Source organism: Molothrus ater, chromosome 13, assembly GCF_012460135.2.
Source record: "Molothrus ater isolate BHLD 08-10-18 breed brown headed cowbird chromosome 13, BPBGC_Mater_1.1, whole genome shotgun sequence".
Lineage (NCBI taxonomy): Eukaryota > Metazoa > Chordata > Aves > Passeriformes > Icteridae > Molothrus > Molothrus ater.
Window position 1 is genome coordinate 19,242,770 of NC_050490.2, and position 24,164 is coordinate 19,266,933.

The following is a 24,164-nucleotide window of genomic DNA, read 5'->3' on the forward strand; positions in this document are numbered from 1 at the left end:
GCATTTTCTTCTCCAAGGTTTGGGTAAAAAACATTTAGGAGATTGTTTCAGTTTACTTCAGCTTAGTAATTTGCTTAGCAATTTTTTTTTTCCCCAGCACAAAAACTTGGGGAAAACAGTTGTTTTCTTCACCCTTCCCCCTGAGTCTAGGGGAGCACTTAGTCCTTGTTTGAGGGAAATTCTGTGTCAGCTTTGAATTCCTGAGGAGCTCTGTTTGGTGTCACTGAGACCATTCCTGTGCAGGAGCTGAGGACACTTCTGCAGGTGCAGCTCCACCAGAGCTGAGGTCAGGTGTGCCTTTCTGGTGTGAATCTCTGCTCTTTCTGAGCCCCCACTCCCTCGTTCTCATCACAGCCAGGTCTTGAAGCTCACGAACTGCCTCGATTTCAAATGAAGCCCCACCAGAAGATGTGCTCCAGGCACACACCTAATGAGCTCCAGCTACTAATGGGCACTGAGGCCACAAACCAGACCAGAGCTGGGCAAAAGTCAAAGCTCTTCCATCCCCAAAATGTTGCACCGAGCGTTTCACTCAGCAGAGCTGCTTCTGTTGTCGACAGCTTGCTAATGTTGACAGACTCCATCAGCCTTGGGCCACTCTCCCCATTCCTCCTCTGCAGCTCTCCTTAACCTCAGCAGCACTTGCAGAAGTAAACTCCAATTAGATTTCAGTTGCTTTAGTTTGTTTTAAGAGTTTTTAAGAGTCATAACACAAAAAGTGAAATACCTTTGCTGGGAGCTGGCTTGTTTTTAGCCGAGCAGCGCGAGGAGTGCCAAGGACAGTTTCTGCTTTAACAACAAATATCAAAAGCAAAGCTGCTGTGGAAAGAATGGTCTGCAGATGGGCAAATAGATTCCTCTGTGCCACAGCCAAACCCTAAACCCTGTAGTAAATTTCAGACCAGTCTTTGCCACAGGAAGGGAGCAAATACAGACCCAGGGTCCTGCAGGAGGAGGGGGTGAGGGGTTTGAAGCCAGGGCCAGCTGGGGAGTGGAGCTGCTCCAATTCCTGCTGTTCTCACCTGAAAAATTCCCTCTTGACCCTTTGTCTGCTGATGAGTTGCCAGCTTGGACACATCAGTCAAGCGCACGAGGGGTCTCTGAGGTCTGTTTTGGGGTCACCAGCTGTCCAAAGCCTGGGAAAATAATATTTTAATCATAATAAAGAATCTGTGTTGCTGTTTAAAAATGGTAATTCGGGTGAGGTGTGTAGACAGTTGCTGTTCAGGTTAAGGTGTTGAGGTCAAAGTTAAGGTGTTTTTCCTCTTGGTCCATCCATCAAGCCTGGGGACTGTTGTTATTTGAATACAAATTCTGTAAATTCCAGGAGAGTTTTGGTGCCTCAACAAAACTAAACCAGCTGAAAATCGCTTGCAATTAACTTTATCATATAAAAAGGAGAAATGCATTGGTGAAAGTCAATCTACAAACAAATAATAGGGGAAAAAAGTACTTCTTTAAAAAAAAAAAAAAGGAAGAAATATAACCCCAGGGCTTCAGTGCTTAGTTGTGTTATCCATTTATCTTTGTTTTGCACCATCTTTTCACTGTCTCACATATCATCAGAGGGATAAAATCATTAGTGTGCTAATCTAGGTAGCCATAGTTCTAAGGCTGACCTAGGCTAATCTGCCTTTGCAATTGCAAGTACTATGTTTGACTCCTCTGAAAGTAACCTTAAATTGTAGTCTTGTAAGAATTCCAGAGCTGTATCCTTCACTCCTTCTCCTAATGAGGTTATGACCAAATGCTCATTATAATTGCTTTAGACTCCTTTTAATTTTCAAGCTTATTAATCATAAGAAGAGTTATTTAAAATTGCATAAATTAATCTTAGATTAAAAGCCCATCAAAGCCTCGAAACAATTAAGAATAAGTAGGATTTCCCTGGGGCAGCAAGTTTTATTTTAATAGTGTAGTCAGGTGGATATCAGAACATTGAAGTATGGTAGTGATTAATGTATGCAAAATTTAAATGAGAGTTTTTAAATGGCAAATCTAAATCACATATTGACCTAACTGTAGGCTTTAACTGCATTGTCTGTCATATATTTAAACTGTTTAGTAATCAACATTTTAATTACAGTGTATGTTAGGGAGGCCGTGCAACAAACAAAACTCCCCACTTCCCGAGTGGAGCTGCTCAGCAGGCTGGGCTCTGCTCTCAGCTGAGGAGAGAGGAAGCAGCAGAAACTTGCAGGAAAATAACCAGACTTGGTTTTCCCTATGGATGTGTTCCTGTTCCTGCCTCATCTCCAGCCAGAAAACGCCACTGGTCCATGGTGGGAGGGCTCAGGGTTGGATGGGAGCAGCCTGGGCTGGTGGCAGGTGTGGGAGGAGGAGGAATGGGTGGGTGTTAAGGTCCTTCCAGCCCATGAGTGGGGGATGCCATGGTTCTGTGGTGCCATGGTTTCACCCCCTGCTCTGGGGCTTTGTCTCCAGCGCCCAGCTGAGCACAGCTCTGGGGTGCTGGAGCCTCTCTGGTGCAGTGAGCACAGTCCTTGCCCTCAATAGTCTGAGGACAGAACAGTGAGAGAGAACTGGGCCAGCAAACCTCGCTCCCAGATCAGGCACAGTCCCAAGGAGGAGCTGCAGTTTTAGGGTTAAGCTCAATCTGTGATCTGCAATCCCGTTTGGAAGAGACAAGGAGGCTGCAGCTGACCTTGCTGCAGCTTTGGGACACTGGGGACACTCTTGGCAGACGCACAGACTGAGCCTCCCAGTCCCTGCTGTTCCAAGCACTTCAGGTGCTCACACTTCCCTTAAAAGGGTTTAAAAAATCCCAAAATTACAAAAGGAAAACAAGAGATGGAGCAGCTGGATCACACTGGAATAGTGTCCTGCAGGGCCCTTTCACCCATGGGAATGTTCTGTGTCTCTGTGCATTCACCTGTGCTCTGCCTTCAGAGTTCTCACCCCACTCAGGCCTCAGAAGCTGCGTGGAGCATCCCCTGAGGATGCCCTGCCACCTTCTGTGCCTGTGAATTAGCCATGTTTTGGGAGTCTGCAGTGAGAGAATTGGCCTGAGGATTCCTCGCTGCTATTCCTGGCTGTGGGAGCCGCAGTTGGATCCTGTGGATAGCTGGCACAGATAATTAGAGCAGCTTTTAGTGTGGCTTGTCCTTGGAGGCAGCAGCTCGAGATGGAAAATCTTCCAACACTGGAGGCAGGGCTGGAGTGATGAAATCCTGACACGTGCTGAGGGCACTGCAGGGGGACCCGGGGTCACTTCGGGGTGTTTGGGTTACTCAGCACTTTGTGTTTCCAGGAATTCTGGGAAGCTCTTTGGGTCACTCAGCACTTTGTGTTTCCAGGAATTCTGGGAAGCTGGTGCAGCTCTAGAGCTGAGCTTTGTGTTTGTCCTGTTGGAGGTGGGACTTGTCCCCTGTTAAACATGAGGATGGGCAGGATTTCCCATCAAATCCATACCCTGAGTTCGTACAAGAGCTGTGCACAGCACAGGCACCTCAGGAGCAATGGGAGAACCAACTGGGATGTGCTGCTAGACAGCCAAGTTGGAATTCTTTGGAGTTGGAGGGATGAGCTGCCAGCCAGGCTTTCCTGATTTAACATTTGAACAGAGCACCTGGAGTGGGGGAAGGCCTGGAACATCCCACCTGCTCTGGGAGCAGCAGGGATTTGGTGTTTTACTCATGTTTCACATGGAGTTGGTGCTGGCAGGGCTGGAATTCTGCTCAGGGGCTGGAATTCTGCTCAGGTGAAACGGGGAAAAACAGATCCCAGGTGTCCAACAGAGAGCTGGGTCAGAGGCTGCTCTTCCCATTCCCAACTCCTGCTGCCAGGGAGGAATTAGGGAATGGCAGGGAAGGGGAGCAGGCTTCCAGCTTACACTCTGTTCTTCCCAGGTGCTGCTGTGTTTTGTGCAGGAAAAGCTGCATCTGATGCATTCAGGGCATGCCAACACCACCCAATAAACTGCTCCATCTTCCTGATCCCCCCTCTAAAAAGCTGCAAGTTAAGCAGCGAGTGAGCTTCCCTCAGAGCAGCCTGCAGCCAGCAGTAATATTTATTTTCTCTATTTGTTTTAAGCCTGGGAAGGCTGTGGTTTCCTGCACACTGTCCTGATGGAGCCCTGCCCAGCGAGCGTGCAGTGCCCCCAGCCCTAATGTGCCATTAATGATAGGTTAATGTACAGTATAATGTTTTTTGGACTATGGGTTCATTACACTTCTGAGTGCAAGGTCCTTCTGCAGAGCGCCCAAGGTCCCATTGCATTATATCATGCAATAAAAATACCCTTTTCATATCACACACTAATAAACTGTATTTGAAATGCTGTCTGAGGGCAAGGCCATTGTCTTCATAGGCTGTGGCTGCAACAGTTGGGATCTTTTTTATTGTGGTTTTTTGTGGCGTTGAGTTCAGAATTTTTTTAAATGGAAGGCATGGTTTGTCTGTGCTGCTTGGTGATAAATGGAGTTCAGGCTGGGAGGGTTCCTGGAAAAAGGAATGGTAGAAGGGTGGCACCACTGCAACCAGTGCAGTGCCACTCATTTCCCAACCTTTCTTGCATAAGCATGAGGAATTTTATTATAATTTTTAATTTGCTGCCCTCCCCAGTCAGCCTCTAACTGTGCCAGGGGAAAAAAATATAAGGAGGTGCTGGAGTGGGTTAGATCTCATGTTCTCCCACCATTTGGATCCAGGCTCCTGCCATGTTCTGGGCCCCAGGGAGCACCACCCTGGGGAGGAAAATCTCTCATTTTTGGGGGTTTCCAAGGAAATCTGTGGCTGAGTGGCATTTCACTCTGGAAGTGTCCTTTGTCACCATTCCAGGCTGGTAGCTGCCTGTTCCATGGACCTTTAGAGCAGTCTGACATAAACACTGACGCCTTTTGTGCCTGGGATCCCAGGCATTGCATGAGGGGCACTGTTGATGGTCTGCCTGTCCTTTGGCATTGGTCTGAGCCTCCCTGGTGCTCTCCAAACACAAACATTTTATGGCCAGAGGGTCCTGTTGGTGGGAGAGGCTTTCCTGAAGCTCTGCTCTTCCCTGGATTTGTGTGTGAGAGGCAGTGGAAGCTGTTCCCTGTGCTTTAGACTGAAGAGCTGAAGGGATTCGGAGCTGTGGGTGATTATTTTGTGTCCCAGAGGGAATTTCATCCACCTGGAGCAGAGCTGCACTCTCCAGGTGGGCACTTGGAGCTGGAAAAGGCCCATGCACGTGCAGCCCTGCCCAGGATGCCATGCAAGCTCTGTGGCAATAAGCTCAGGGTGGGTTATTGTCAGAAACAAAGATTTTTTTATAGGCCAGAGGAGAAGGCCATGGAAGCAAATTGCTGAATTTTAGGGGTAGATAAAATGATGGAACTTTTACCCTTGAATAATGGGGATTTAATTGACTGGGCTAAATGATTGATGGTTGGTGAGCACTGAGTTGGAATTACCAGGGCTCTGTGTTCAGGGGGGCACTGCCCTTTTAATTTCCTGTCAGGTATTTAAATCCTTCACCTCCCCCTCTGCCAGGAGCTGCCCTGTGAAAGAGTTAAACCTGTCTGGTGGGACACTGCACCTCGAGAAATGTACCCTTTATCAAGAGAACCAGAAGAGACAAGTTCATTTAAAAAGCCTGGTTTGTCATTGTTTATCTCATTTTCAGGCTTGACACACAAAATTAGGCTGCCTGACACTCACTGGGGGCCAGCCCTGGCCCTGTCCTGCCTGATCTTTCCAGCTCCAGGCTCTGCAGCAGCCACTTCCCACTCCCTGTAGGATTCCCAGTGCATCCCACTGAGCCAGGGCACAGCACACCAGTACCAGGCCAGTAAGAAAAACCACTTTGCTGCTGGATTTTCTACCTCTCTCCTGCTGGCTGTGCTGAGTTCCAGGTGTTTCTAAGGCTGAATATTTAAAAACCTGGGATCTGAGGTTTCAGAGCTGATATTTCATTTGGAGCAGCCTAAATGGAGGGAAATCCTGGGGGTGAGGGGGCTCTGGCTGCGGGGTCTCTCCATCCTAAAGGGGAAGGGACTGGCTGGAGTATTTGGGTTTGGCTGCCCCAGAGCATCTGCTTTGCCCTGTCTGTGCCTCCTGAGTGTTCTCTGCTGCTTCTCTCTGGTGTCCTTGGCTGTTCTGCTGAAGAGGTGAAACAGCTGCTTCTAGGCTGTGTTGGAAATAAAAGCATTTATCTTATTCCTGCACTTTTCTACCCAAAACCACCCCAGTGCTGGGGCAGAACACCTCATCCTGTCACTCCCTGCCTTGTCCAGTCCCTCTCCAGCTCTCCTGGATCCCCTTTAAGCTCTGGAAGGTCAGTGCATGTGAAGGATGCACTGTTGGTTGTTAAAAAGGTGAATTTTAGGACATCACATGCATTTACAAGCAGAGGGGCAGATTACCAGGGTTTTTTGGGATATCATTTTACCCAAACACCATTCAGCGACTGCTCAGCTGTCCTGGAAAGGGGCTGGCTCAAAACACAACGAGCAAATGGAATAACAAAACCAAAAAGAGCATTTCCAAGGAGTCTGGGCTGCCTCCCCCTGCTCAGAACAGGCTGTGTGGGTACCACGGATCTGCAGGGAAATCCACTGCTCTGAGCCGGTGCTTTATGGCCCTGCTGTGGCTGTAAGCGTGGGATGCTGCAGGGGCTTTGTGCTGCAGAAGGGCTGTGTGTCTGTCCTGGCTGACCCTGGCTGTCCCCTTGCAGGGCCACCCCTTCGTGGTGCAGTACAACGACGGCAATGCTGAGGTGGTGTCCATGTGGGTGTGCAGGATGCTGGAGGAGCGGCGAGCCCAGGGAGCCCAGTGAGCCCTGCAGCACCCCAGGGGCTCTTCCCACACCAGGATCTCCACCTTTGGACTCCCAGCTTATCCAGATCCTGTTTTACTCCACTTTCCTAGAAGCATCAACAAAATCAGGGTGTTTGTTGGCTGCCTTTCCCTCACCGCCGCGTTAAGGAATTTTCTTAATTGTTTCTTTTGTTGCTGAGCAATTTCCAGGTTTACCTTCAGTTATACTGTACACAGCCTTAAAGCAAGTATTTTATATCTCTATTTTTGGGTTACTGAATGTTCTGTTTCCTGACTCCAGAGTATTTTTTAACTGTTGCTCCTATCCAAGTGTCCAGAGGATTTCCTGACGAGTTGGTGGCTGTCTCTGAGTGCAGGCAGCCACTAAATACTGGGTTTAAGTGTAAAACAAAAGCAAACAGACAAAAAAAAGAGAAATATTTGGCTTGCCCACCCTGTGAGGAGGTGAGGGGTGCCAGGAGGGTCAGCATCACACCAGTGAATGACTGGGAATGCCCTCTCTGCTCCCAGTGCCAGCTGCTGGGGCATGAGGAGCACCCATGGCCAGGCTCTGCAGGCTGAACCAGAGAGGGTTTGCTGAGGTGGAAAAGGGGAGGGGAAAGAGGACAGGGCTCTGGTCTGGAGCCGAGCTAGGAATGTTTCCCTGGAGAAGGGAAGGATCCAGGAACCCTCAGAGCCCTTGCAGGGCCTGAGGGGCTCCAGGAGAGCTGGAGAGGGGCTGGGGACAAGGGATGGAGGGACAGGACACAGGGAATGGCTCCCAGTGCCAGAGGGCAGGGATGGATGGGACATTGGGAATAATCCTTCCCTGGGAGGGGGGGAGGCCCTGGCACCAGCTGTGGGTTCAGCCAGGCCAAGCACAGGCTCCAGGTTTGGTGTTCCAGGAAAAAGGAATGGCTGCAATGTCCTGCAATTCCTGGGGACGTTTCCACAACAGACCAACACAGGTTGAGTCATTCCTTGTGTAAAAATGCTTATTAAAAGGAAAAAAAATAAATAAACCATGGATGTGAGAGGCAGGTTTGGGGTGAGCGAGTTGGGTGGGAGGAGGTTGGGGTTTGTTTGCTTGTCTTTGCATTAGAAATAAACTTTTGCTAAAAAATAAAAAAAGACTCAGGTGGTTTATTTTCTACCAGCAGCTTCAACCCCCCCCCACAATTCAGTGAATTATTCCTCCCGAACCACTGCAAATCCTAAATGTTATTCTGGAAGCAGCCTGGAAAAGACTTGCTTTCCTTCCTTGGAGGGATCGTTTGTCTTCTTTTGAAGTGTAGAGGTTGCAGGCATGAACTTACAGACTAAAGTTTGTCTTAATTGCTCTGATGTCACAACCTCGCTGGCAGATAACAGGCAATGAATGAGGCAGCAGCCCCCGTTCCTCCAGGTCCTTTTGCTAAAGTGAGACAAATTCCCTCCCTGTGAGCCAGGCAGGGCATGGCAGCGCTGCCATTTATTTATCCCTAACAGTTCCAGCAGCTTTCCCTGGATAAAAGGGCTCTCTCTCCCTCTCTCTCTCAGATTTGGTTTAAAACTCAGCAATCCCAGGGCTTTTCCTGCTGCTTTTCCTGCCAGGGAGTTTGGGAGGGGAGGACTCGCCCTGAAAATCCGTGTGGGATGGAGCTGGGAAAAACCTCCTGGTTAAAGCAGGGACAGAATTAACCTTCATGTGGTTCATCAGGGGGGATGAGTCCAGGGGAACTGGGGGCTCCATCCCTTCCCTCTCCCAAATCCTGGGATTCAGTGCAGCCAGGGATCTGCTCATCTGCCTCTTCCCAGCAGAATCTGGGCAGTGGGGTTGGATGAGAGGGCAGAGGAGGGAAGTTTGGGATTGAGCAGCTCCTCTCAGCCTTGCTGGCGTTCCCAGCTGAGACCTTCCCAAAGCCCCCCCTCCTGCCTGGATATGGGCTCTGGGCTGGTTTGTCCCCATGTGGACCCCAATTCCTGCACCACCCATCAGCACCGAGGGGCACAGCTCAGGGGGAGGGGGAATGCAGGAAATGTGGCCAGGACTGAGCTCACCCGCGTCCTGAACCCGGCCCAGGCTCCCCTCCCTGCACCAAGAACATCCCAGTCCGTGTCTGTGCCCTGTGGGATGCGGGTGAGCCTGGCCTGGGGCACCCCAGCAGTGCAGGAACCCCAAACCTGCCCCAAGGGATCCCCCAGCACCACCGGGCTGCTTTGGGGCTGAGCAAATCCTGCCTCAGGACACTCAGAGATGACACCAAACATGCCCCGGGCTCTGCCTTGTGTGTAACATCACCCTGTTCCCAAAACGTCCAGCGATGGGAATGAAGCTCCAGGGAGGTTTTCCTGGAAGTGCTGGGTGCAGGGAAGGGGCTCAGCAGTGCTGCTCTCCCCACAGGCAGGAGCTGACCCAAACCTGGGGCTGCTCAGGGATGTTTTTTTCCCTCTCTCCTCTTTCCTGCTGCATTTTTTTTTTTTAGGGGGGGTCTGAATTGTGGCATTTCTTGGCTGGAAAGGTTGCAGGAAGTGCAGCAATATCACACCCTACAGCTGAGTCCTGCTCAGAGGATGGCATCAGGGGTGTGTAATGAATTCAGCAGAGGATCCACAGCTGCAGAGTGAACCCCAATCCCAATCCTCGCCCCAGCAGCCCCACAGCAGTGTCACCTCTGTCTCCCCTCCTATAACCTCAGTGATGATGATCCCCATGGGAGTGTGCATGTGGGAAAGACGGAATATGTCCCGTCTGTGCCAAAACTTCCAATATTTTCCACATTTCCCTTTCCCACTGCCAGGCAAAGCTCCCGTGAGAAGAGCCCGTGGAAGATCGCCTTTAAATCGGCACAGAATTAGAAAATATTTTGTTTCTCGCATCCCGTGGCCAAACCCAGCCCGCTGTCAGCATTCCAAAGGCAAAGCGCCCGTCTTTGTTTTCCGGAGAGCAGCCTGAACAGCCGGGAGGGGAGGCGGGGTCCTTTACCTGCCGCTGTCCCCCGGCCCCCAGTGTGGTGGCGTTAATACCTGAGCCATCGCCGGGAGCAGCTCTCGGGAGCTGCCTTTGATCCCTGGATACCCGAGAGGAAAAGCCAGCGGGAGGGTTGGAGCTGTGGGTGCCCTGGGTGCTTTCCTGCCGGTCCTGCGGGGAAAGTTCACCTGGAGGCATCCACGGCACAGGGATGGACCGCGGGAGCGTGCGGGCAAAACCTGGGAATCTGGGGCTTTGCTGGGGGAAGAAAACCTCCCTGCAGGGAGCCAAATGCACTGGTGGAGAGCGAGAGCTGCGGGAGAAGCGGGGACAGAGGGGGCGATGGCACCGCAGCGGGCACTGGCCTGGCTCGGCTCTGTGGCCCCGGCGCTGTCCCCGGGCAGGACAACCCGGGAGCCACCACATCCCACAGGAGCTGCCCTGGGAACCCCCGGGAGCTGCAGCCTGGGCTGGGCAGGGGCAGGAGGGGCAGAGGGCAGAGCAGGGACTGTCCCAGGTCGCGGCTCCGCTCTGCCGGGGCTGCTCCGGGGGCAGGGCACACACACAGAGCCCCTTCGGGCAGGGAACAGGAGCGGCCAGTCCCGCCTCCAGGACGTTCCAGGGGTGCCCAGGCTCCTCAGCTTCTCGGACACATCTCCGTGCTCTTCATCTCACTCCCGTTGGGATGTGACAAACACAGAGAGAACCCCGGGGAGCCGTCCTTGCCCAGCTGCCACGGGCCCATCAGGGCACAAACACAGCCCAGGTGCCCCCGGTTACCCGAGAGCCTCAGAGGATCCAGCCGTGCCCCTCAGCCCCTCCCGAGGTGCTCCTCTGCCCCCGGGCAGGGTATTTATGGTGCCTCTGCCCGGGGAAGCAGGCAAGGAGCAGCCCGAATGCTGCAGCTGGGTGGGAGCGATGTCCCCGCGGGGACAGCCAGGCCTGGGGGGCACAGGGGCTCTCCACGGGAGGACTGGAGCCCACGGGATGATGCTGAGGTCCTGAGCTGTAACCGGGGCTTTAGGGTAGCTCATGGTCAGCATTCCCGGGGGGTTTCACAGGCACCAGAATTTGGGGTCTGTCCTCTAAACTTTGTGGCCTCCTCCTGCTCCCCCAGCTCACCAGCCTGGACTGGGAAAACCTAACGGGGAAAAAAGAAATTTAAAAATCTCCTATTCCGGTATTTGGTAGCACCGAATAAAAAAAAAAAAAGGTTGTGCAAGCTGCTCTAGAGGAAGGTGTCCCTGCCCATGGAGGTGGGGTTGGAACGAGAGCAGCTTTAAGGTCTCTCCTAACTCAAAGCAGCCACAGCGAGCCTGTGATCCTGCGCCTTTCCCGTCGGGAAGCTGCAGCCGGAGCTGCAGGAGCGGCGCTGACCCGGGGCTGCGTTACCTTCGGCAGAGGCTCTGTCTGTCCATAAAGCACCGTGCGCGCCCAGGACAGGATTTATGGATTGAGCCTTCCCGGCTGCGGCTGCTCCCGGCGCCGGGCCCGCGGCGCAAGTTCAAGGTTGGTGAGAGCCGGAGAGCCCGGGAGGTGTTTAATGGCAAATGGATGTCTGGGGCTTTTATGGGCAGCAGCAGCAGCAGGAGGAGGAGGAGGAAAACTTCCCCGCGGCCGAGCAGAGCGGCCAGGCCCGTGCAGGTGAGTGCGGCTCCGTCCCGGAGCGGGCACGGCACGGACTGAAGCGCTGCCCTGGCCTCGTCCTGCTCCATCCCTGCCCGGTGCTCGGCTCCACCCCATCAGTGAATTCGTGCCTATCGATCCCGCGCTCTCCGCAGCCGCTCCGGCCCAGGAACACCGGGAGGTTCAGAGGGGCAGGGAGGGCTCGGGGGGCCACAGAGGTGAGGGGAGGGGGACAAGGGGACAGCAGCTGCGGGTTGGGCCTGGGGCACACTGGGGACAGCCAGGGCTGTGTTGTGGGGATGAAGGATGTGTGGGGTGTCATGGGAGGCACGGAGGGGGCCATGGGAAAGGGGGTGCACACACTGGGGATGCACGGAGGAGGCGCAGCGGGTGGGGGTCAGGTGTGCCCAGCCCTGGGAAGGGATCCCGGGGCGCTCCGAGAGGAAGCCCCAGGCTCCCCGGAGCCCCGCACGGCTCCCCCCGGCCCGCGGGGGCTCGGCAGCCGGGTCAGGCGGAGTGTGCCCGGCCTGCAGAGAGCCGCCGCCCGCTCCCTTTGTCAATGTCCAGTAATTAAAATGTCACCGTTTAATTTTCAGGCCTCTCGGAGCAATCTTTTCCTAATAAAGAGTCTAATCGAAACGCTCCTTCCCCCGCCTCGGCGGGAAGGGCCGCGGAAGAGGCTGCGGAGGTGCAGAGCCGCCGCGGATCGATGGAGAGAAGCCCGGATTGATCGGCCTCTAAAATTAAATTTATTGGGGTCATGGTTTTATATGGTGCTGATACAACTGTTAAATGGGGAACATTCATTTCCAATAGGAGGCGTTTATTAAACTTCCACTGAATTAGACCGCCGTGATTTATGTGGCAATCTCGGCTCAGCCCTCCAGGAGCGCGGGGCCTTCCGCGCCCGCCACGCGTGATTATTTATTTATACACCCGTGACACGGCTCCCTAAGTTTTAACCTAAATTATCCCCCGGCTTCGTCTGCCAGCGGCACCGGCCCGGGGAACGGGGAAGGATGGGGGGTCCCGTCGGGGCGCTGCGCCCTCCCCGCCGGCCGCGGCCCCTCCGCGCCCCCCGGCCCCGGGGGTGTCCCTGGGGGGGGTCCCCGGTTTGGGGGGCGGCGGAGCCCGCAAACGTCCCGGCTCTCGCGTGCGGCGATCGTTGAGCGTTAATTAGAAATTCATTACAATTAAAAGCCGCGCGCACACGCCTTAATTACATCTGATTTTTAATTCCGAATCCGTGTTTACACAGTAAGCGAGACGTACCTCCTGATTATCCCCAATACTCTTTATACTGTACTAATTATGTAAATTAAACCTAATTAACTGACAAAAACTGCAGTCAATTCAACTGTTAAAAGATACGGCGATTGCGAGGAGCGGGGAGCGCGGCCGGGGCGGCGGGGCCGGGGTCGGGCCCGGGGCCGCTCCCCTCCCCGGGGCTCCGCGCCGCCGTCGGGGCGAGCCGGGGGCCGCCTCCGCCGCTGCGGGCTCGGGCTGAGCTCCGCGGACACCGGGCAGAGGCAGGGCCCGGGCAAGGGCACGGCGGAGGGAACCGGGGCAGAGCCGCGTCCTCCCGGAGCGCCCCCCTCTCCTCCCGGTCCCGGCGGCACCGGCTCGGTCCGCGCCGCCGCCCGCTGCCGGTGCCTCGCAGCCCGGCGCGGCTCCTGCGGCTCCCGGGCGCCGGCGGGATCGCCCCAAACGCGGTGCCGAGAGGGGCAGCGGGGCTCGACCAGCGCGGGAGCGTCTCACCGCGCTCCTGCCTCCGTATGGCTGGAGGAGGGGGGGCTGGCGAGGATAAATAATTAAAAGGCGAGGAATAATTACCGGCTCGGGTTGCGATCATTGCGGGAAGGCCGCGCCGCAAGGCCCGGCCGGCAGCGCCCGGTCCGCGTCCCCCCCGACGGGGCGTCCCGGGGGGAGCCGCGGCCGCTGTCCCGCGTGGGAGCGCGGCCGGAGCTCGGCTCTCCGCGGAGGAGAAGGGCGGCTCCGCACCCGCGTTCCGCTCCGCGCCGGCTCCGCCGCATCCTCCCGGTGCCGCCGGTGATGGCGGGGAAGGAAGGCGCGGGGGCACACACAAAAGTGATAGCTGGGGGCGATCCGCGCCGTTATTAACTTCTGTTTGATCGCTGTAATTGCGCCGATCGCGGCCGGACGCGATGATTAATTACAGTTTAATTAACGTGGCCGTGACGAGCGCCGCATGCGGGAACCCAACCCGGGCAGGGATGCGGCGAGAGGCCCCCGCCACGCCGGCACGACCGGCGGACACCGGAGCGCCGGGTCCCCCAAGCCGCTCCGCCGGTCCTGTCGGCCGGTCCTGCCGGTGTGGCGTGAGCCCCCGTGGGGAACGAAAAACCCGAGCTCGCCCCTCTCCGCCCCCTCCTCCCGGCGATTTCGTTGCCGCCCGATGTCCCCCGCTCGGCCCCGGTACCGCTCCCGCACCCGCGCCCCGCACCGGAGCGCGCATCCCGGCTGCGAGAGGGATGCGCGGTAGCAGCGCATCCCCGATTTCGATGGGGTCCCTCCGCCGCTCTCCCCGGGCTCCTCTTTTCGTTACCGCCCGCTCCCCGCGCAAACTTTCAACGAGCATCGCTCCCCCCGGGCTGGCGGCACGGCGGGAGGCGGGCGCGGGGGGGGACACGGGGGCGCGGATTCCCACGCAGGTGCGGCGCGGGGCTGATCCCCGCTCTTACCTCGCGCTGCCCGGGCGGGTCCCCGCTCGGTGGCGGCCCCCCACGCCCTCCCCCCCCTCCCGCTCCCTCCCCGTTCCGCCGTGCCTTAAAGCCGCGCCGTGATTGACTGGAGCGCATCGGTGATTGACGGCGGCGGGGTCCCGGAGGCCGTTAATGTAAATATGCTGGTGCTAAGTGGGTGTGTCTTCCCGTTATTTTAGCTGTCACCGGATCAATGTGCAGCGTCTCCAAGTACGGATCCGGATCCTCCCTCGGTGGCGCGGCTGGTCACTCGCTCTTGTTGCATCTCGCCCGGGCGGACGCGGCGGCGGCGGGGCGGGCGGCGGCCCCGAGGCGTCGGTGAAGGGCGCGCCCGCTGCCCGCCCGCCCCGCGCCCCGCAGCTCCGGCTGCCCCGGGAACGGGCTCGCTGCGGACGGGCCCCCCCGGCCGATGGCGGCCCCGGCTCCGGGCTGCGGCCCCTAGTCCCGAGCAGAGCCTGCACGTCCAGCCGGGCTCCGCGGCGCGGTGAGTGCGAGCGGGAGGCGGATGGAAGGGTGGGCACGGGGATGGGGGGGGGGCGCAAAGCTGGGCGCGTTTTCGGGACTCGCTCCCCGTTATTTTGTGTAATTACCACGGAAGCGGCTTAAGCACCGGGAGCCCTCCCCGCTAAGCCAATTTGCCTGGCTCGCTGCTGCCCTTCTGCTACGTGCGGCGGGCGCTGCCCGCCCCGGCCCCTAATCCGCCCGCGCCTAATCGCCTGCCGGGGACACCACAAAGGGGCTCCGGGCCACCGCGCCCGCCGCCCCGCTCCGCCCGCGAGCACCGAGCGCCAAGTTTGGGCCCGCCCGCTCCGGCCCGCGGCTCGGGCCCCCGGGACGCGCCGGCCGCATCCTCCGGCGCGTTTCGTTGGAAGCCGCCCGGAGCCCGCCGCAAACCCGGCACGGCACGGCCCGGCGAGCCGGCACAAAGGGAAGGGACGCGGCACCTCCCGGGGACTCAGCGAGGGAGGAAGCGGAGGTGGTGACCCCCCCCGGGGTGCCCTTGCCCCGGGCTCCCGGGGCCGCTCAGCCGCGGGGCCGCGCCCGGCGGGCGGATGCGGAGGCGCTCGGTACCGGCAGCCGCGGCGCGGGGGATGCGCTCCGGCCTCGCCGGACCCCGCCGGCCGGGGAGGGTCCTGCGGCAGCGCCCGAGGGGCTCCGGGTCAAGGCCAGCAGCGCCGAGCGAGGAGCGGGGGGGATCGGGCGCGCCGCGGAGCGCGGGGCCCCGGGAGCGGCGGGCCGGGAGCGGCGGCGGGGCCCGGGGAGCGCCTCTAACCTGCGCCTTTCCCCGATTTCGTTTTGCAGGGGCGTTTTGGGGGGGAATGGAGGCGATCGCCAGTCAGATGGGAAATGGGAGAGATGCAAGCTCCTCCCCAAATTCAAAGCAAGAGCTGCAGCCGTACCAGGGCTCCAATACCCTCAAGCCCAACCAAGTGGGTGAGACCTCCCTGTACGGCGTGCCCATCGTGTCCCTGGTCATCGACGGGCAGGAGCGGCTGTGCCTGGCGCAGATCTCCAACACGCTGCTCAAGAACTACAGCTACAATGAGATCCACAACCGGCGCGTGGCCCTGGGCATCACCTGCGTGCAGTGCACGCCGGTGCAGCTGGAGATCCTGCGGCGGGCCGGGGCCATGCCCATCTCCTCCCGCCGCTGCGGCATGATCACCAAGAGGGAGGCGGAGCGGCTCTGCAAGTCCTTCCTGGGCGAGCACAAGCCGCCCAAGCTGCCCGAGAACTTCGCCTTCGACGTGGTGCACGAGTGCGCCTGGGGCTCCCGGGGCAGCTTCATCCCGGCGCGCTACAACAGCTCCCGCGCCAAGTGCATCAAGTGCAGCTACTGCAGCATGTACTTCTCGCCCAACAAGTTCATCTTCCACTCCCACCGCACCCCGGACTCCAAGTACACCCAGCCCGACGCCGCCAACTTCAACTCCTGGCGCCGCCACCTCAAGCTCAGCGACAAGACGGCCACGGAGGAGCTGTCGCACGCCTGGGAGGATGTCAAGGCCATGTTCAACGGCGGCACCCGCAAGCGGACCTTCTCCCTGCAAGGGGCGGCCGCCGGCGGGCCCGGGGCCGGCTCCCCCGCCGCCAAGGCCGCCCTGCACCCGGCGCCGCCCGCCGGCCCCGAGCTGGCCCCGGCGCACAAGAGCCTCCGGTGCAGCGGGCAGGAGGCGGCGGGCGAGCGCGGCGCGCTGGGGCTGGCGGCGGCGCACGGCGGGGCCGCGGGCGCGCACGGCGGGGCGGGCGCGGTGCGCAGCTACCCGGTGATCCCGGTGCCCAGCAAGGGCTTCGGGATGCTGCAGAAGCTGCCGCCGCCGCTCTTCCCGCACCCCTACGGCTTCCCCGCCGCCGCGTTCGGACTGTGCCCCAAGAAGCAGGAGGAGGCGCTGGGCGGCGCGGGGGGCGGCGAGGCGGGTAAGGGCGGCGCGCTGCCCCCCGGCATGTTCTGGGGACCCCCGCACCCCCACCCGCACCAGCCGGCCCAGCCGCCGCACCAGCCCGGCGCCGCCAAGGACACCGGCGTGTACCCCTCGTTCCCCGTGTTCTGGCCGGCCGCCGGCAGCCTGCCCGTGCCGCCCTACCCCGCGCAGAGCCCGGCCAAAGCGGCCGCCACCGCCGTGGTGGTGGCGGCGGCGGCAGCGGCGGCGGCGGCGGCGGCCGAGCCGGCGGGGCTGGCGGGGCGGCACGGGGAGCTGGAGGGCTCGGAGCCCTCGGGCAGCGGCCGCAGCAGCGCCACCCCGCAGGAGGGCGCGGGCGCCGAGGGCGAGCGCTGCCCCAGCGCCCTGTCGCGGGCGGCGGGCGAGGAGGAGCGCTCCGGGGACGAGGCGCTGCTGGCCCCGCTGCCGCTGCCCAGGAAGGGCAGTTACCTGTCCGCCTTCCGCCCGGTGGTGAAGGACGCCGAGAGCATCGCCAAGCTCTACGGCACCCGCGAGGCGTTCGGCGGCGCGGGGCCCCGCGGCCCCGGCTACCTCTCGCCGGACTTCCTCAGCGAGGGCAGCTCCAGCTACCGCTCGCTGTCCCCCGGCGGCGACACGGCCGAGGAGCCCGAGGTGGACGTGGAGTCCAACCGCTTCCCGGAGGACGAGGAGGAGGAGGCCGCCGCCGTGCCCGCCGTGGCCCCCGCCGAGGGCCGGGAGCCGCCGCCGCCGCGGCTGCTGGCCGGGCCCGAGGAGCCGCCGCCGCCGCCGCCCGCCGGGGCCGAGGGGCCCGAGGAGAAGCCGGGCGAGGCGGGGGCGCAGGAGGGCGGCCCAGCCCCCGACGGCAGCCCCGAGCGCAGCGGCAGCAGCGGCGCCTACGAGGTGCGGGGCCGGGGGGGGGATCTGCCCTCCGGGGTCCCCGCGGGGCCGGGCCCGCTCCTGACTCGCTCTTTTGTAGGTGTTCGCGCCCGAGAGGGGGGAGCTCCTGCAGCCGCTGAAGCCCGCAGCCTCCCTGGGAGCCCCCGCCGCCTTCCTCTGCACCCCCGAGGCCAAGGGTAACGCGGGCCGGGCTGCGCAGCGAGGGCTCAGCCCCGGGGGGGGCGCCGAGGGGCCGCTTTCGTTTGGGGCTTTCGGGAGAAAAGCGAAACAAACGGGATCCGGGCGGGGAACGGGGCCGGGGCCCCCCCGGGCCCGGGGATGCCGCGGCCGGTGCGGCGGGGATGGGCCGGGGGGCCGAGCTCCTGCCCACAAGCTACTTACTTTCCAACGGCAAAGCGATTAGGATGTCCGCTAAGAAGGTTTTAACGAGGGCTTTGTCCGTAATTATGTAATTAAGGATATATCAGGACCATACTTTCATTGCTTACGGTTGAAAATCGGTTTATTAACTTTAAGAGCAAGATAAAGAAGACAATCACTCCGCGGCGGAGGATTTAGAGAGCAGAAAATCCTATCAGGACCAAAGGAATGTCTCTCATGCCAGCCCTGTAAATACCGACAGAGGTAAGCACCGCTCCGCGGGGCGATGCGCGGCCCCTCCGCGGGCCCCCCCGGCGGGGCTGACGCCGCTCTGGCCCCCGCAGGCGAGGAAGGGCTCGCTATGGATGTCACCGGCACGCAGCTGGTGGAGAAGGACATCGAGAACCTGGCCCGAGGTGAGGAGCGGGGCTCGGGGTGCGGGGCTGGGGTCACGGCACCCCTCGGCCTCTCCCCGCGGCCCGAGGTATTTGTGTTTTGTGCAGGAGTGATTAACTCCTGTGATTAATGTAACGTAATGCGATTAGCGCCGCGCCGAGCCGCCTCCAGATGGAAAAGTGCGGGCTCCCCTCAACCCCGCCGTGTATTTTTAAACAGATGAGTTACAAAAACTGGTCCTGGAGCAAATGGAGCTGAGGAAAAAGCTGGAGAGGGACTTCCAGAGCCTGAAAGGTACCGGTGCCCCATCCCCTGCCCACGGCCCGCCCCGGCCGGGCAGGGGGGGCGCGGCGCTGACCCCCGGCCCCACAGATAACTTCCAGGACCAGATGAAGCGGGAGCTGGCGTACCGGGAGGAGATGGTGCAGCAGCTGCAGATCGTGCGAGGTAAGGCCGAGCCCGTTAGTACTTTTATTTTTGTTTTATTTCTTTTATTTTCCTTTTTAAAATTTTAATTTCATTTTATTTATTTCTGCTTTTTTGTTTGTTTGGCCGAGGGGGTTACAGTTTATTTTTGTGTTTTTTGTTTGTGTGGGGTTTTGTTTGTTTGGAGTTTTTTTGGTTTTGAGATTTTCTTTTCTTTTTTCCTGTTTGTTGTCGGTTTTGTTTGGGTTTTTTTGTTTGTTTGTTTGGTTTGGTTTGGTTTTGCTTTTGTTTCGTTCTGTACCTTTTCCTGCCCTCCAACTCCTGTCGCGATTCCGAGCTGCCCCGCAAAGGGCTGCGAGGCATCGTTCGCACGGCAGCGAGCGAGCCTCCCCTCCCGCAATCGCTCCCACTCGGGCTAAACTAAAAACCCGAGCGGTGAAACGCCTCACCTGGCGAGCCGGGAAAGCCGTGCCCGGCTCTGCGCCCCTGTGCCCCCCGTCCCCCTGCCCTGGGCGCGCTCAGCCCTCAGCCAGCGCCGCTCCCCCGTCGCAGACACGCTGTGCAACGAGCTGGACCAGGAGCGGAAAGCGCGCTACGCCATCCAGCAGAAGTTGAAAGGTACCGGGGGCGTCTCGGAGGTCTCGGGGGGACCCTCCCCGCCCGGGGGAGCCCCGGGGCTGACGGCTCGGTCCCTTGCAGAGGCTCACGACGCGCTGCACCACTTCTCCTGCAAGATGCTGACCCCGCGGCACTGCACCGGGAACTGCTCCTTCAAGCCGCCGCTGCTGCCCCAGTGAGCCCCCCGGGCCCCCACCCCGAAGCCATGCGGGCAGAGCCCACACAAGCCATTCCCACGAGGAGCCACCTGTACATAGAGGACTCGGAGCCCGGCTTTGCTCGGACTGGCGCCAGGGCGGGGGGCGGCCCCCGCTCCGCCTCCCCCTCCCTCCCCGTGTGTCCGCTTCTTCCACCCTCGTCCAGACTGGAAACAAAAGTGGCTATGTGCAATGGATATAAATGTACTGTGATTCTCTTGGTACAGTATTTGTCGGATTTTTATTTATTTATGATGTATATCTATCTCCCCCTGCCCTCCTTTCCCCCCATCCCTGTAAATTCTGGATGTAACGGCACTTTAACGGGCGGCCCGCGACTCCCGAGGCACAACAACGCTCGCCCGCTCTGGGGACAGCCCCCTCTGTACGTGACTTTGGTTCTTTAATAAAAACACGCTTGGAGAAGCCGCCTGGTGCGTGGGGCTGGCCCGGGGCTCGGGGGTCCCCGGCCGGGCCGGCGGCGGGAGGGGCTGTCCCGGGGCCCCGCCGGGCTCCCCGCGCAGCCGGAGCTCATTAATGCCCATTTATATGCTCCTTTCACACATGAAGGTACCGCATTAATGAGCTCGGAGAGCGGGCGCGGAGGTGCGCGCACACCTATTGGCCCGAAATAGCCGTTTTTTAGCCCAGAAATAACCTGGCAGCGCTGCGGGGCCGGGCTGGGGAGCGGGGCGGCACCGGGGGATGCAGAGAGCACCGCGGGACCGGGACCGGGGCAGGGATGCGGGCCCGGAGCATCCCGGGGCTCGGGGCCGAGGGAGGCAGCGGAGGGGCCCGGGGCTGCCCATGGCGGGGTCCGGCCGGCCCCGGGAGCCAGGCGGACAAGGAGCCGCTGTTAATTAGCGCCGGGCTCATTAGGCCGTTCCGCGGCCTGCGCCGCCACCGCGTGGGCGCAGCCGGAGGTGCAGCTCCTCAATTCTCCCCCTAATTCCGAGCTCGGGATCAGCTGAGCGGGGGCAGCATCGCCCACCCAGCCCCGAGCGGGAGGAGGAGGAGGAGGAGGCACTCCCAGCCAGCGCAGGGGGGCACGGTCGGGGGGGATGAAGGCTAAAAACCCTCGGGGCTTAGCCCCTCGGGGGATGAAGGCTAAAAACCCCGATGAGGTTTTTGGGGTTTTGTCTGTCTGGGTCTCAGAGAACGTTCTCAAGGCTCCTCTGCCCCATCCCTGGAGTGCCCAAGGCCGGGTTGGACGGGGCTTGGAGCAGCCTGGAGTAGCGGGAGGTTCCCTGTTCATGGCAGGGGCTGGAATGGGATGAGCTTTAAGGTCTCTTCCCAGCCATTCTGGGATTCTGGGATTCTCCCTTCGGTCTCGGCCACCCTGCACAGGACATCCCGAGTGTGACCCTGGGCAGAGCAGCGGGGCTGGCGGCGCCCCCAGGCAGGTGAATGCAGGGGGGATCACCCTGCAGGACACGGAGGGGACCCAGGTGTGACCCAGGGAGGTGAATTCAGGGTCTGAGTTGAGCCGAGAGGCCCTCATTGAGGGAATGAAACATTTGGACACTTTGGAGTTTGTAGAGGGGTAGCAGAACATTTCCCTCTGCGTTTTGTGCCTCTCTGGGTCGTTGGTGCCACCTCACAGAAGCGGCACTGGGTGACCCCACGGAGGAGGTGCCCTGGGTGTCTCTCCAGCCCATAATTTCACCCAGGCCCCGCTGAGCCCACCTGCCCCAGCGGTGCCTCCCGACACAGGCACAGAAATGAGCCATTAGGTTGTATTAATATTGCCCCACTACTTAGTGCTCATTAAAATGTGCTTTGCAGAATTTAATATGCGGCTTGAAATGACACAACGTATTAAGTGCTTAATATACTAGAAATTATGAAACTATTACAGTCTAAGTAATATGAAATAATTAGAGTGAATTAAACTTCACTGGCAGAATGAGGGAAAGGCTTCAATTTTTTTATAGTTGGTGGTTTTTTTTTTTTTTTTTTTTGTTGCTGTTGTTTAGTCTCAAAACAGTTGAATGCGATAACAGCCCCTGAAAATAAACAGCCAGAGTCAGGATTTTTAAATAATTAAAGCAGGAAGGAGCCCGGAGCGCCTGTGTGTGAGGAACCGGGGACGGGGGAAGCAGAAGGTCCGCGGATGGAGCCGCTCTTTCGGGCGGGTGGCGGAGCGGCCCCGGAGCGGCCCAGCCCCGGCCCCATCTGCCGCTGCCGGTCCCTGCCGGGGCTCCCGCTGCCGCACGGCCCGGCCCGCAGCGCCCACCTCGGGGGGTGCAGGCACCGGGGACCCCCGGGAAAACCCCGGCAGGGATTCCCCCCTTGGGAAGCGCTCGGAGCCATCGCGCGGGTGCTGGGGTTGAATTCCGGGGGCTTTTCCTGGTGGGAGGGGATTCCTGGGGCCGGGGGGTGCCCTCAGGAGGGTCTCCAGCAGCGATGCCAAGCTTTAAACAGGGGGGTGGGAATGGATGGGAGTGGGTGGGAATGCGCCACTGGGCACCGAGCGTGTCCCAAACCTCTGCTGCTCCCCGTGTGGATGAGTTTTAGATGGGATTTGGGGATGGAATTGTTCCCTGTGAGGGTGGGCAGGGCTGGGATGGAACTCCCAGCGCAGCTGTGGCTGCCCCTGGATCCCTGGCAGTGCCCGAGGCCAGGCCGGAGCACCCTGGCATGGTGGCAGGGATGGCCCTGGATGGGCTCTGAGCTCCTTCCCACCCCAATTCCCGATTCCAGGAAGGCGCCAGGAGGTGGCGGCTCAGCCCAGCGCTCTCCTCCGGCGCTGGGATCGAGCGGAGCTTTTGTGCTCCTGCCCCGGCGAGTGCCCGGGCTGCCCCTGGGCAGGCACGGGCTGGTGCCAGCCCGGGCAGGACGCGACATTTGCGCTGCCCAGGTGCCTGTCCCCATCTCTGGGGATGTCCCAGCCCTGCCCGCTGCTCCCCGCTCGCTGTGGCCCCACCGGGGTGGCAGATAAGGTACAGCGCTGCCCCCGGTGCCAGCGGGACTTTGTGCCCGGGACCATCACAGCCCGGCCAGTTCCGCTGCTCGTTCCCTTATCCCGTCCCCAGATCGGCGCTTTGGCCACGAGGATCCCGCGGACGCTGCCGGAGCCGAGGTACACAAACCCCGCTGTCCCTTCCCTGCATCCCGAGCGCCTCAGGAACGATCCGTGCCCGGGGGGCTGCACCGGCTGCTCCCAGCCCCAGCGCTCCCTTGGGATGCATCCAGCAGGATCCGCTCCATCGCCTTCCCGGGGCATCCTCTGGGCATCCTCCTCCTCCTCCTCCTCCTCCTCTCCCGGCCCAAGGCTGTGAGCCCCCGGGGCTTTTTCCCAGCCCCAGCCCTGCTGCGACCCTTTGGGGACGATCCCGTGGTCCCACAGGGATGCTGGCAGATTCCCAGGATCCTGCCCACCCTGGATGCGTTTGTCCAGGATCTGAGGAGCACCTGGAGGGTTCAGGTGTGACCAGAATGATCCCGTGAGCTGTTGGCTGCCTGCAAATCCACAAAGATCTTCCTTGGGGAAAATCCCAGGGTCTGGCTGAGGACAAGGTGATGTTTACACAAGGAACCTCCTTGGCTGGCCGGTGTCCTTTGGGTTGAAATCCAGCATTTTAGGGGTGAGTGTGAACAGGACAGCAAGGGCCTGTGCATGAACAGGGCAGTCCACATGCGAGGAGGGGTGGGTTCAATTAAATTGATTGAATTTTGGATGCTAATAAGACTTTTTGTGCGTGCATTGTGAGAAGGGAGTGAGCAGGGCAGCCCTGCCTTGCTTACAGAATCACTTTTATTTTCACACAGCAAATCGAACGCTGTGATTCTCCTGGAAACTTAAAGCACATTTTCCTGGGTTTTTTTTTTTGCCCCTCAAAAGCTGACAATCCCTCCCTTTGATTTCTTCTGTGACTCTTAACAAAGCTGTGGGATCTGCTCCTTTTGGAGGCACTGTTTATTGGAGATCTTGCACCTTAAGATGCAATCATAAGGTTCTGCATCTTATTTGATGTTATTTGGAGATCTCCAGGCTGAGCAGCTCCATCTCCTCCCCCTGTCCTCCCAAGGGGGGTGTTCCAGTCCCCCCACCTTCACAGCCACCTCCAGGAGCTCCCTGTCCCTCCTGTCCCTCCTGTCCCAGGGCTCCGGGCCCTCCTGCAGGTGAGGGCTGAGTGGGGCAGGATCCCCTCCCTGACCCCTGGTGCAGGTGGGAAATGCTGCAGAACTCCTGCCCCGAAGGAAAAACCCTTCGGAAGAGGCCAGGAGCACTTTTTGGGAATCCCTTGGAGCTGCCCTGGCTCTGGAGTGGGGCTCAGCTCGGGCTGGAAGGGCCATTAATGTCACCTTGCCCAGCCCTGTGCTCGCAGGGCCCTGCCAAGTCTAGCACGTTTTAATTTGCTCCTTTCCCAGGCATTCCTGGGTTTATGGCTCTGCTCAGCCGGCATGGAAAGCTCCCTCCAGAGGGTCACTCCACGCCATAACCTTTGCGGGCTCCCTGAGGAAGCTGATGTGCTATTCCCTGGAAGGTTTCCACCTGAACAGGGGCTTTGGGCTGGATTTTGTGGGAATTTGGAAGCCGGCAGGAGCCATGTCTCTGGTGATTCTGTCTGAAGCTGGGGTTGTTACTCTGCTGCCTGCTTTAAAGGCTCCCTTGTTTTCAGGTAGGACGGATTTGGGAACACGCTAATTGTGTAAAAATTAAAGAGAAAGGGGGGGGGGGAAAGGAGAAACCTGGGAGAAAATGGATTTTAGTGATGCCTGCACCACGTTGAGGAGCACATTTGGAGCTGGTTACCACCTGCAGCATGAGGCCAAAGCAAACACCACCAGCCCAGCCAGCTTTGGCTGCGTG

The 24,164-nt window shown here is 59.4% G+C and overlaps 2 protein-coding genes and 1 long non-coding RNA gene across 3 annotated transcripts in view; all 3 read left to right on the top strand.

The window, feature by feature from the left end:
- The window catches only part of MAP2K5 (mitogen-activated protein kinase kinase 5), a 120,167-nt gene extending 113,150 nt beyond the window's left edge, over positions 1–7,017 (top strand). The window contains exon 22 of the mRNA XM_036389455.2: positions 6,671–7,017. Coding sequence (XP_036245348.1) covers positions 6,671–6,772 — 102 coding nt within the window. The 3' untranslated portion in view covers positions 6,773–7,017. The remainder of the gene's footprint in view (positions 1–6,670) is intronic.
- A 4,052-nt stretch (positions 7,018–11,069) lies between these two features.
- Positions 11,070–12,174, top strand: LOC118690971 (uncharacterized). The gene is made up of 2 exons (XR_004980929.1): positions 11,070–11,212; positions 11,926–12,174. It is a non-coding gene; the product is annotated as an uncharacterized LOC118690971 (long non-coding RNA).
- A 2,305-nt stretch (positions 12,175–14,479) lies between these two features.
- On the top strand, positions 14,480–19,768 carry SKOR1 (SKI family transcriptional corepressor 1). Its single transcript, XM_054516277.1, has 9 exons — positions 14,480–14,536; positions 15,355–17,354; positions 17,431–17,527; positions 17,868–17,975; positions 18,056–18,127; positions 18,327–18,401; positions 18,480–18,554; positions 19,086–19,151; positions 19,233–19,768. Exons 2-9 carry the CDS (start codon positions 15,372–15,374, stop codon positions 19,328–19,330), a joined length of 2,574 nt encoding a protein of 857 aa, XP_054372252.1. The 5' UTR covers positions 14,480–14,536; positions 15,355–15,371; the 3' UTR covers positions 19,331–19,768.
- Positions 19,769–24,164: the final 4,396 nt, after the last annotated feature.